The sequence below is a fragment of the Symsagittifera roscoffensis genome, chromosome 3, assembly GCF_963678635.1.
Source record: "Symsagittifera roscoffensis chromosome 3, txSymRosc1.1, whole genome shotgun sequence".
In the NCBI taxonomy this organism is placed as follows: domain Eukaryota; kingdom Metazoa; phylum Xenacoelomorpha; order Acoela; family Convolutidae; genus Symsagittifera; species Symsagittifera roscoffensis.
The window spans coordinates 54,760,999-54,773,985 of NC_087064.1; the positions used below are offsets into that span (position 1 = coordinate 54,760,999).

The 12,987-nt window shown below is 37.0% G+C and overlaps 1 protein-coding gene across 5 annotated transcripts in view; it reads left to right on the forward strand.

Moving 5' to 3' along the window:
• LOC134841105 (cytoplasmic dynein 1 heavy chain 1-like) overlaps nt 1-11,136 on the forward strand; it is an 80,472-nt gene extending 69,336 nt beyond the window's left edge. For all 5 annotated transcript variants that reach the window (XM_063856887.1, XM_063856886.1, XM_063856888.1 and 2 more), the window contains 11 exons: nt 192-372; nt 820-1,065; nt 1,404-1,515; nt 1,614-1,912; nt 2,136-2,527; nt 5,376-5,479; nt 5,728-5,948; nt 6,901-7,093; nt 7,514-7,773; nt 10,126-10,280; nt 10,563-11,136. In XM_063856887.1, the coding sequence (XP_063712957.1) occupies nt 192-372; nt 820-1,065; nt 1,404-1,515; nt 1,614-1,912; nt 2,136-2,527; nt 5,376-5,479; nt 5,728-5,948; nt 6,901-7,093; nt 7,514-7,773; nt 10,126-10,280; nt 10,563-10,734 (2,335 nt within the window). In that variant the 3' untranslated portion in view covers nt 10,735-11,136. The remainder of the gene's footprint in view (nt 1-191; nt 373-819; nt 1,066-1,403; nt 1,516-1,613; nt 1,913-2,135; nt 2,528-5,375; nt 5,480-5,727; nt 5,949-6,900; nt 7,094-7,513; nt 7,774-10,125; nt 10,281-10,562) is intronic.
• Nucleotides 11,137-12,987: the final 1,851 nt, after the last annotated feature.

Here is a 12,987-nt window from a genome sequence, read left to right on the forward strand (position 1 = left end):
GACATAATATTTCTGACTATGGTAATGCCAAACTAACTAATATTATCCTGTAAAGAAGCAGTCATCAGACTAAACGAAATGTTTTGTCCTGTGCCACAGAAAAAGCATGTGCATTTTCTAATCGATATAATTGAATGTAATGAATTTGGTTGGTTTGGGTCACTCAAGTTGGAACACTTTTGTTTTCCCAGAGACCACGGATTCGACCCGGAGTACAGACACTTTATAGAGGGTAACCAGAAGGTAGTGATGGCCAATCCGCCCCTGATACTTCCTGGACTGCAGTTGGAACAGGCGGAGAGAATGACCAAACTGGCATCGTCGTTGCCAGCATTCAAGAGCATCTACAACAGCGTAGAGTCCAGTCGCGAAGTGAGTTTAATCTCAGCGTATTTCCTCGGCTTCAGAAAATATCGTTAATAGCTACTCGAGACATTTTATAATCAAAAGGCACTGTACTGTGTTTGTTTTGCATTTGAAACGGGGATCTAATACCTGTAAAGCATCGCACTAACGACTGTAAGTTGAAGTTCTTAGGTCTTCATGTGGAATTCAAAAAGAAAAGTGTTTTAGCAGAAAGGATTCCAGGTGTATTCCATTGTCCTTTTTGATCATCTATTTTAAGATAGGTAGCCCTTATTTTGCCTCTATTAGTTGATTCAGTTTATTGACAAAATAGCGAGCCATATTAAAGTGACCAGACAACCTTAAGGAGAGCAGGAAAGAAGGGTTAAAAGAGATCAACTGCGGTTGTCCGCAATGAGCTGTGAGCTTATTTAGGTGATTAATAACTTTAATCTACTCAAGAAAAAATTTTAGTTTTCGAACTGGCTGAACGAGACCTATCCGGAGACGAAGGTACCGGAGGAGCTGTGGCAACTTCCGAGTGGAGCGAAACCACTGAACAAAGTGGGCACTGCTCTCTACAATCTACTGCTGGTGGAGGCATTCAGACCGGACAGACTGTTGGCAGCTGTCAATCTCTTCGTAGCATCAATCATGGGGGAGGAGTTCCTCAATGTGATCGACTCGCCCCTGGATCTGAAGAGAGTTGTAGAAGAAGAGGTGGAGATATATTTCATCCTTAAAGAAAAGTTTTTAAATTGCACTACAAGACTACAATCTGATTGGCAAAAGTGAAATGTCAAGGAAATAAATTTACCAAAATTTTGCCTGGGGTCATAAGCTGGGGGCTAGAGGCTTCTACCGAAAAAAAACATTGATAATTCTTACATTTAGTGAACTAAGGACTTTAGTGAACATGTTTTTTGAGTTAAGCCCTAGCTTCGTAAAGGCGGCTTACAGAATATTGTATGCTGCAATAACGACGACCAAGAACTGAGTATCCTTTACGACCACGAATCATGTTAGATTTCTTAAATAAAATGGTTTGTTCTGCTAAGGTGAACTGTGGCACAGCTGTGCTGATGTGTTCTGTGACTGGATTCGACGCATCAGGAAAAGTGGAGGATTTGGCTGCAGACACTGGCAAACAGCTCACCGCCATCTCAATCGGTAAACGGCAACCTGAATTACTATGCCTGATGGATATCTTGAAATAAGTTTTTCGCAGTAAAATCAGCACAAAATACGTTGGATTTGGTATATTTTAGGATCTGCTGAGGGTTTCAAACAAGCGGACAGCGCGATCAGCATGGCCGCCAAGTCAGGTCGATGGGTGCTGCTGAAGAACGTGCATTTGGCCCCTCAATGGCTAGCAGGAATAGAGAAGAAACTCCACAGTTTGACCCCAAATCCCCAATTCAGACTGTTCTTGACGTGTGAAATAACTCCGAAGCTCCCAATGAATTTGGTGCGAGCGGGACGCGTCTTCGTGTTTGAGCCGCCTCCTGGAATCAAAGCGAACTTGATGAGGACTTTCGCTGAAATACCAGCGAGCAGAATTACCAGAGTAAGATATTTTTTCTAATCATACTTTAGTGTGTCCAAATTTTTCGTTTGCCATGTTCGAGCGTTTTGCTGTTGTGTGCTGGGATTATATTTGCCTACTTGAAGAATTTCACAAATTGAATTTCAAAAACTGCAACTGAAGAAATTCAAATACCGGTTTCGAGAACCAAGATCTCTTGGAGTTCATTCGGATATATTCGAGTTCCGATCTGTTTTGTTTCTAGGCCCCAAATGAAAGGTCTCGACTGTACGTTCTGTTGGCATGGTTCCATGGCATTGTTCAAGAAAGACTGCGCTACTCGCCTCTCGGTTGGAGTAAGAAGTATGAATTCACTGACTCGGATCTCAAATGTGGATGTGACTTGCTCGATACCTGGATTGACTCGACATCAAAGGGACGATCGAATCTGCCGCCAGAGAAAATTCCCTGGGATGCCATGCGAACTACTCTGGCTAATTGTATCTACGGAGGAAAAATCGATAATGATTTTGACCAGATGTTGCTGAATGCGTTCCTGATGAATCTTTTCACGGCCAAGAGTTTCGAGGGAGACTTCGCCCTGATTGATGATTCGGACGGACAAGGCACTCCAATTTTGATGCCGGACGGAATAAGGTTAGTACAAATGTTTTTTACACAAGCAATGCTTGTGTTATAGTATGAACTATCTTCTTTTTCTCCAACCTAAGTCGCAAATATTGTTGTGACGCAAATATTGTTGCAATAAAATGTGTTCATTTTGATTAATAACCACTTATCAAGTTCAGCCAATGCTAAGGTTTTCAACAGAGACTATTATTGTTACGACTTTCGTAACGAAAGTAACAGAATATTTGTGCTCGGCGTGGTTTTTTTTCTTCAGACAAATATCGACTTTTTAATTAGCCATTTTGACGGGATTTTTTTTTGATATCATTCAAAGAGTATTGTTGCCCTGAGCTTAAAATAGGGGGGTTTAAAAATTGCCAATTTGGAGGACAATTAACGCGTGATATATTTCGCGCTATTAACGCGTACGCGGAGATTTAATCCGTCATAGAAATCGTTCCAAATTGGTTGAAGGAAGCTTGTTTGCCATAATTGCTTTGTTACTAGGAGCGAAGTTTATCACTTTCCACTTAATATGGCGTGTGCGGGGATGATTTTTACAAAAAATTTCAGGTTAAGACATTTCGTTTTCTTATTACATTAAATTTTTTCATGTTATTACTGCTCCATAGACTGCTCTATAAATTGAGACATGTTATTTGGTAAATTTTTTTTAAATTGACTGGTACTGCTAATGCGTCATAATTGGCGTGCGTCACTTAAGAAATTTTGTTGTAGACTCAAAGTTATACTCATTCAGTTTTTCCCAGTAGCGTTATCGGTCATATTTTTTTTGCTTGTGTATTCGAAGTGCAACTTCGCCTCTGTGTGAAATAGATGACTTTCGAGGTTTCTAGAAAGAAATGTTTTGTTGCCTGCTTGTTAGTAGGAGTCGATGAACTGAGAGCAGACTCTTATATAGGTCGTGATGTTTTTTGAAAAAGTCTTAAAAACGCTCTAATAATTACAGAAGTTTATACATACATTTTTATTCATTTATGAATGCCCTTATTAGACAGCAAAGCTTGTGTGATGGTATGAACTCTTTTTTTTGCAAACCAATTCGCAAATATTAGCGTTTATTTTGAAAGTGTTCTTTTATTGAGAGTAATGAACGTAGTGAGTGCTCTTATATAGGTGTTGCTGATTTTTTTTCAGAAAAAAAGTTCAAATTTGTTCACGCTCAATTTTGATTATTCGCGGTTTGACTTCTGATTAAGTTCAGTGCATTTTCATTGTTAAACGGAAGGTAAACTCCACTATCGAACAGCAAAAATGTAAAGGTCACGAAAAACGGAAATTGTTTATCAGATTTTTCAGCGAAATAAAATTTTTACGTATTGATCCTGCTTTCTCAAATTGGGTTAATTCTAACAAAAAAGTGTCCTTCATAAATTCTTTTACTAATTCAAAGAGCTTTAAGGCCATCAATTTTTTTCTTCGAAATTCAAAAATTGAAAGCTCTTGAATAAACAAGTCAGTTTTTTAAGTTTTATTGCGTTCATTACTCTTTTCCAACTGTTTGTTGGCTATGTTTGCAGTATGTGCATACGATCATTAACCAGCTATTAAGTACAGCTAGTGCTAAGGATATTAAAACAGACTATTATTTTACAAATAGCACTTTAGCTTCAAGGTATTATGAATCTAGCGTAGAGGTAGGGAAAGAGACCCGTAACGAAATAAGAGGGTTCGAACCTGGGCAGAGTCGGATACCTTAAATGAAATTTCACTTATACTAGTTAAAATGCGTCCGCTCTATAAATTGAGGCATGTTTTTTGTTCAATTTCTTTTTTTTCAAATCGACTAGTACTGCTAATGCGTCATAATTGGCTTGCGTCACTTAGCAGTTATGTGAACTCATAATTGGCGTGCGTCACTTGAGAAATTATATAGAATCAAAGTTATACTCATTCAATTTTTCCCAGTAGCGTTATCGGTTCTATTTTTGCTTGTGTATGCGAAATCCAACTTCACTTCTGTGTATAAATGTTTTTTTTTCATTTGCTAAAAGGCAGGCGAAATTCGCTCTCCAATTACGAAAAAGGAAATGGCCAAGAAATGTGATCTTTTTCAAGTTTCGAAACTGGAATTTAGTTTTCAGATTTCCTAGCGGAATGAAAACCTTTGCTAACAGTTTTCTCACTTCAGATTATTTATAAAAGTCAGTTTTTTGTTTCTTTGCGTTTATTGACTCTGTTTCAACTCTGTTGGCTTCGTTTGTTGCAGCCTCTGAGAGTGGGGATGAACTTTCTTTGTCGTTTCGAAGTTTTTGATTTTTTGTCCAATTTCGAGCGAATAAAGCTAGCGAGCAGGCCTATAAAAGTAAGCTTATAATTGAAATTAAGTCGTCAAATTTTGTTTGAAGTTAAGCCATGAAAATCCAGTAAAATTAGTTTTCGAAACTTCTAGCGCGTTGTGGGAATAAAATTTCAACGATAAAAAAATCCTCAAAAGTTTTTTTTTCTAATTTTCAATGTCACTAATTTTCTATTACTATCAAAGTTTTACGCGTTCGCTCAGATCCTCTCATTACTCCACGAAAGAAAAATGATGCGAGACGCAATTAGAAAAAAAAAGTTTTTTTTTTGTGGCTGGAACTTTCTGTGCTAATTGCTCGGCCACCGTCTATCCTCGTTTTAATTCAGTTTTGATATAAAGTCATAAGCAATTTCGTGCGAGTACTCCAAATTAGTTTGCAGTCCGATTTCAGGTGCACCAAATTAACACAAAATTAAGAAAAACAATCAGAGGCTATTTTACTAACTTGTTGGCTGTTTTTTTTTCAGCGATGGCCTTCAATTGTTCGACAACTTCTCTCTTTTAAAGCTATCAGAGTTATAATGTACGATCAAGGCAATTTTGTGTTATCAGACACGAGCAGTTTGTGAAGTGGGTGGGAGACTTGCCCGACACTCAGACCCCATCATGGCTGGGGCTGCCCAACAACGCAGAGACTGTACTCCTCACAACCAGAGGTCAGTTCACTATCAAAACGACATCTAACTGAAAAATTGTCTAATTACCTGGGTCTGAATCTAGAGAAAGTTGTTAGCTTTCGCGCAACCTAGTCACCCAAGCAGTAGTTTTGGCTTTGCAGTAAAATTGATATCCTTATTCAATTTTTCGTACGCATAAGATAAAGTTTCTATGTTGAGATCGTAAAAGTTGAGGGGTTCGACAGTCTCTAAGATAACTTACGTGTTTGAAATGTAATGTTTTCTAGGAATTGAGATGACGACGAAGCTGTTGAAAATGCGCACTCTGGAGGATGAGAGTGAAGAGGACTTGACTGCGGGAGGAGGTCTGGACCTACTGGGTGATGCAGTGGGCAAGGGAGGCCAGGACGGAAAGGGAGGCGAGGGTGGAGCTTTGGATGATGGGAGGCCGGCATGGATGAAACAACTGGCAGATACAGCCTCTGAGTGGCTCAGTCTCGTTCCCAAGGTCAGTTACGCTCATAGGAAAACGTGGAATTCGCAGTGGAAAACAAATTTTTTGTTTTCTGTCATGTTATCTAATGAAAGCAAGCGGAAAGCATTTTGTATCATATAAAAATTATTGCAAAACGTTGAATGATATAAAAAATTGAATAGATTTTCCAAAACTAAATCTAATCATTCATAATTTCGCTGCTACAAATGATGTCTGTCATCTCTGAAATCTGTAACAATCTTTCGTAATCTCGTAAAGGTGAAGTAAAACTTGAAATTTTTTCAGGATAATGTAAGTTGTAGCTACAAACTGCTTTCAAATTAATTCTGGCTTCAATCGAATAAAAAAGTGTCCGAAAATGTAAATTGATTACTTGATCAGAGCAAATTCTGAGTTTCATTAAGATCAACTTGTGTTCATTGTATTTGTATTTTAAAAGGAGGTAAAGTAAACAGCAACAGATACATGAAAAGCACTGGATAGCAGGGTCTTCTAAATCATCAATTGTTTCTAAACTTGAAAGTGTTCAAATGTTTCTAAAGGCGAAATTGGAGAATCTATCTGGTTCAGAAGATGGTTGCAGGTTTCTTTTTAGCTCCTGAGCTGATGTTGAAATCTTTCAGTTCAAAATAAAATAATAAAACCGGGTTGAGGGCATGGTGATAGTTGTATGAAGTATTTCCTCAGAGAAGACTGCTGCGAGACTGTGATGAACTTCAGGTTATCCGAAATGTCATAACGGGGTTACCTAAACTATCGAACATAGTCGTTTCCTAGTTTTCAGGAAACAATGAAAAACGGTTTGAAGCAGGGTTTGAATGTTTTGGGACAGTGTGTTAAATTTAATGTCACTGTCAAACTTCTGATCAATTGGTCAATCAGCTTGTATACATGAAATGGAAGTTGTAGCGTACCATCATTGATTCGCTTAACAAATAGCAATAGAGTGTCGCCTGTTTTGCAGAGTCTGCAAGTGCTGCAGCGTAACTCTGAGAACATCAAGGACCCCCTGTTCCGCTTCTTCGACCGGGAGATATCACAAGGGGCAGCACTGTTGGAGGATGTGAGGCGGGATCTGAGGGATGTGGTGGCAGTGTGCAAGTTGCAGAAGAAACAGACCAACTATCTCAGACAGCTCATCAGCTTTCTCTCTAAAGGTTAACTCCTGGCTTAGAAGTTTGAACGTTTGCTTTGCAATAGATAATTAGCTTAGACTTGTTGAGTAACATCGCTGCAGTCTATATTTTTTTAAAACAAGTTTAATAAGAACAAGAATGGAAAGCTGTGATTTTCTCGCTATTTTCATTAATCGCATATAAATGTCGTAATCAGGAGCAGGTATGAGAAGACCTCACACTCTTAGGAGTTCAATTATTTCTCAACCCAATTGTTCCGTCTTCTTTTGATAGACATTACATTACTTTTCTCCCGATTATCCAATAATTGTCTCGAGTCGCCTAAGATACAAATTGAAAGGGAAATTGCGTCGAAAAAAAAAACATTTTCGTTGTTCAAACCTTCCAAAAAGCGACAAAACTCAAGTCACGTGAATGTTTTAAACTGGTAGTTTATTTCAGGCATCTTGCCTTCCAGCTGGAACCGATACAAGGTGCCAAAGTCTGTGACAGTGCTGCAATGGATCGCTGACTTCAGCGAGCGAGTGAAACAGTTGAGAGAGATTTCACAGGTGGCAAATGATAGTCCGAATAGCACAGCCCCCCTGAAGGGTATCCACGTGTGGCTGGGGGGACTGTTCACTGCGGAGGCGTACATTACAGCCACTAGACAGTATGTGGCTCAGGCCAATCAGTGGTCGCTGGAGGAGTTGTCTCTACAGGTACATTTCTTTCATTCTTCAATTGACTTATACTTACTTATTGAAATATAAGATAACCTTATCTACACTTGCAAGTGTTGTGTAATAGTACGACTATTCTTTCTTTCCAACCTAAGTAGCAAATAATGGTGCTTCTTTGGTGGCACCTTTACGGCTTTTTGATAGAATTAGTACGTCTTTCGAATAGTAATAAGTTAGCGCAGTTGATGCGTTTTTTATTCATCAACTGAGCCAAAAAAGCTATTTGTTTCAAACAACAGTACAATAATTAAGAGTAATGAACGTATTAAAGACTCTTATATAGGTCTTGCAGATTTTTTTTTTCAGGAAAAGTCTCTAATAGCTACAGATGTGCATTCATACATATTGATGCATTTATGTATGCACTTAGGTATATATGCATTTTTTGAGTTCAATCGAAATTCAACTGCTGAAAGTGACGTAAATAGCACTGTCCAAATATGAACGTGGAAATGGCGCAAAAAATGTGAACGATTTCTAGTTTCGAAAGTGGAATTTAATTTTAAGATTTCCCAGCGGAATAAAAACTTAACGTATTGATCCAGTTTTCTCAAGTTGGGTCCATGTTATCAAAAAAAGCACCAATCATATATTGTTCTAGAAGTTCAAAGAGCTTAAAGGGCATCTATTTTTTTCTTTGAAATTCGAAAATTGAAATTTTTTCATGAAAGTCAGTGTTTTCTTATGTTTACTTGCGTTCATTACTCTTTTCTAATCTTCGATTGGCTATGTTTAGACTTGCGATCAGCGTTGTGTATTATTACGAACCTTTTTTCTAGCATAACTCGCAAATAAAAATGTTCATCAAAAGTGTTCAATTATTTGAAAATTTACTGTAGCGTTGGAAATTGCATAGAATCTGTTCTCTGCTTTCTTCGAGACTCTTAACTTAGTGTTCGAGACTCTTAACTTAGTGTTCGAGACTCTTAATCTCTTGGTCGCAGGTTTCGCAGGTTCGAATCTCAGGTAGCAATTTTTTTTATTACTTGAGGCTTATTTCTAATTTTTATTATTGCACTACATAGAGCTACTTTTTGTGTTTTCTCGCCTGTGTTTTCTCGCCTCCAACTCAAAATATCTTGCAATTTTTTAGAAATGCAAAATTCATTCATGCTTTCCAATTGATTACATGCAAAGTTAGTCTGGATGCCTTCAGTTTGTTATATTTCAAATTATTAAATGCAAAATTGTGTCTTTGTATTTGGTGCCATTTTTGCTGCATCGCATTGGCAATTTATTGGCATATGTAGCTGCTTTATTTGTGAATAGTGTTTGCCGATAGTTAGACGTTCATGGCAGGGCGTGAGAATTCAAGTCTCGAGGTTGCTGGTTCGAATCTGATAGTTAACAAAGTTTTAACTAATTCGAGGCTTATTTCTACTTTTTTATTGCACTTTATAAAGCTGCTTTTTTCGTGTTCTCGCTAATGTTTGTGAAGCACAGCTTCGCCTCTGTGCATTTCGATAACGCCGATTGTGGCGTGCCAACGTGTTTACTTCGAAGATAAAGTTTTTGCATGAATCTGCATTGGTAGCCAGTTACGCTTGTGATTTGTCAGCGTTATCAAACCGGAATATAGCTTTTTCCAGGTTAACAACTTGTTAAACACAGTGTTTTGAAGCATTGACAGCAGTACGTGCGCTACATTAACGCGCTGACACGCTCAATTTTTCGAATATTCAGATAAAATTACTGTATTATCTGGTTGATGTTACAGTACCCTTTTTAGCAGTTGTTTTAGTTCTCTTTATATTGCAGTTTTTTTGGTCAAATTCACTTTTTGGTCTTTTGTTTCTGCTTTGTTTTTGTCGGCTCAGTTTTTTTGCTTGAATTTTATACATAGTCAAGGCTTCATTGATAAAATTGGTAGTAATTTGGTTTTTTTTTGGCTCAAACCGTTTATTCGTCTTATATAGTTTCGTCATACTGCAACATTTGGAAGGCGATAATAGGTTTTTAAGTGTGTGTGTGTGTGTCTCTTTTCAGAAGTGAAGCAATGTTAAAACTTCGAGTTTTCAAGTTTTATAGCTGAATTTTGTGACAACAATTTTGTTTTCGGCTGAACGGTCATCTACCCATGTATCGTCGGCTTAATTACCGCTAGATACATTTTGCCTGAATGCTAATTTAACACTGGAAGGTAAGCTTTAAGTTTTCTTCAATTTGAAGTGCATTCGTCGAGACCCACAAGTTTTTGCTAAAGGCAGTTTTTTAAGAGTCAATGATCATATTCAAGACGCTCATATAGGTGATGATTTCGTTCCAAGAAAAGTCTTGAATTGCAACTATAGCAGATATTGCGAACAATCCTCATTTTTGTTCATGTCACAGGTGAAAGTGTACGAGGACGTGCACACTAGACTGGACATGTGTTCCTTCGGAATCCTGAATCTGAACTTGTTGGGGGCTCAATGTGTAAACAACAAACTATCGCTGTCCTCCAAAATATCCACCGACATGCCACTCACCGCCCTCAGCTGGGTCAAGTGAGTAAATACTAGAAAACAAACAATCATATGAATAAAGAAGAAAAGTTAGAAAAAAAACATTATCGATGATTTTATTCATTTGTTATTGATATTGAACAAACTACTTTTAAAAAAATCTGTAGAAATGTCAATCAAACTAGTCCTCGTAGTTGCAAACTCTGTACAGTATAAATCTTCTATTTGAGAAAAACTTCGAATTGCCTAATCTCCTACAGACGCGTTGAAAAGATCGTCAAATAATCTTATTGTTTCTATGTTAATTTTGTGGGTTGTGTTTAGGTTACCGCCTGAGCAGCGAGACATTCTTACTGACATCCAAGTGAGGCTGCCAGTCTACTTGAACTTCACCAGATCAGAGCTGCTTTTCACTCTGGACTTCGACACTGTGAACTCGGATGGCATGAAGTTCTACGAGAGAGGAGTTGCATTCCTATGCTCGAAAGCTGTCTAAATAGACAAAAAGAATGAAAAGGATAATTAGCGATTCGTTTGAAGATCCTATTTTGAAACACTCTGATTGAATCAGAGCTGGAACTTCACTTAATGCTACTCAAACTAACATAGTACTGTAATTAATGGTGTGTATCTTAAATTAAAAAAAAAACTAACTCTTGTTTCGATATAATTGGTGAATATGCAAATGAGGTTATTTTAAAACACTTATTGAAAAAGAGCAGGGGTAACCAATTCGCAAAAAGTTCATGGATTGCGTTGAACCTAACGTATTTATTTATTATTTGGGTTGTTTGGGAATGCTCTTAATTGTTGCTTTTAGTGAAATAGATTGACTAACTCATGGAAGGGAACTAAAGTGTGTAATAAATTGGTGTAAGAAACGAATACAATAAATAAATATAACATTAGTTTTTGATTACAGGTTTTATCAGATAGAAAATGCAAAATAAACGGCCTGCAGTGTGGGTTACCGTTTTAAGAAAGGAAAGTTTGCTGCAGCATTAGGAAACTACCATGTCAATTTCTAAAACAATGACTTAAAATTTAGTCTTTACTGTGTTAATTTAGTGAATTTTGAATGTCAACCATACTTTTCAAGGCTGTCAAAAACTGCAATTAAACAATAATTTCATTAAGAATGCTTCCAACAATTTTTGGCGTGCTTGCTGCCAGATAACCTAATTATGCGAATTAAGTGTCAATAAACGTAGCGAAGAAGGCAACATTTTTACACCGGTCGTGATGATTTTATTCTGGAATAAGTCAAAAACATTGTTCATTAAGAATGTTTAATTAAGTGTCAATAAACGTTGCGAACAAGTGAAAAACTTTATACAGGTCGAGATGTTTTTTTTTCCGGAAGAAGTCTTACATTGTTCAAACTCAGATTTGATTTTCGTGGTTTGTTTTTTGAGTTCTTTATAAGTGCAGCTCAAGTCCTTTGATAATAGGAAGGCAAAATCCCCTATCGAACAGTAAAGTGTAAATGTCTCAAAAATGTAGCTGACATAATTTCAAAAAATATCGAATTTTATTCACTGAACGTAGTGAAGACTCTTATATAGCTCTTGATGATTTCTTAAATTTTTTTTAGGAAAAGTCTTTTAAATTGTTCACGCTAAGTTTTGATTTTTCTCGGTTTGGCTTCAATCTTTTTTTAAGTTCAATTTATTTCCGTTGTTAAGCAAAGACTAACTCAGGGAATAAAAAAATTAAGCGATTGCTTCAGTTTTCTCAATTTTTTTAACCCTTGCGATAAGCAAGGGTATTGCAATCGTGTACTAGACTTTTTTCCCCGTAAATAACTTGTGGCAAAGGACTCACTCCTGGTCCTGGACTCATTCTCGTTGTCCTAATTGCAAATCAAATCATCTTCCTCTCTGTTGCAAATAATATGCTCATCTTATTTTTATTATTGTTTTAAATATCCCAGCTTTTCGAAATTGGCTTTTCATGTTGGTTGTAAGTTTTCTTGCTCGCTGTTTTAAAACAAAATTGTTTTTGTTTGTCTTATTTGCCGGCTTATTAAATTTCGGTCTATTTTATATGGGCTGAGTGGTCTCATTTTGAGCCGTTTAATAAGCAAACTGTTTTTCCTGTGTGTTTCGGGGAGTGGAAATGTTTTGTTTTAAAATTTTTTGTATCTCAGATTTTTCTGTTTGTCCTTGTTTTCGGCTTTATAGATTTTGGGCCTATTTTATATAGCATCAGTGGCCTCATATTCAGCCTTTCGATTTGCAAAAAGTTTTCTGTGTGTTTTGAGGGAGAAAGGAACTTGTCGTTTTTTCAAGTTGAGAAATATTGCAGCTTGAAGGTTTCTGCGCAGTTCTTTTTGGCATTGTTACTGCATGGTAAATTTTCTTCCGATGCTAATTCTGCATTCTTTTGTACGAGCATGTTTTTTCCAATCTATTTAAGATCTAGTATTTATACATTAAGATTTAGTTGCTTGTATAATTATATAATTTCAATAATTCAGTTCAGTTTCCGAAATGTGTATACCACCTTGACTTCTTTACATGAATGACATTCGAGGATACTATATGGGCAGTACATGGTTTTTTATCAATTTTGTTTTGCCGAAACATTTCGGTTGAGTTTTAGCTTATTGGCTGCCGGCTTCAATTACGTTGGCATATTTACCATTTGTCTGGCTTCTACAATTTTCCAATATTATGTATGAAATAGATAAGACCATCGCGCCACATTTTTGAATCCGTAAATTCTAAACCATTGGGATCTCTTAAAA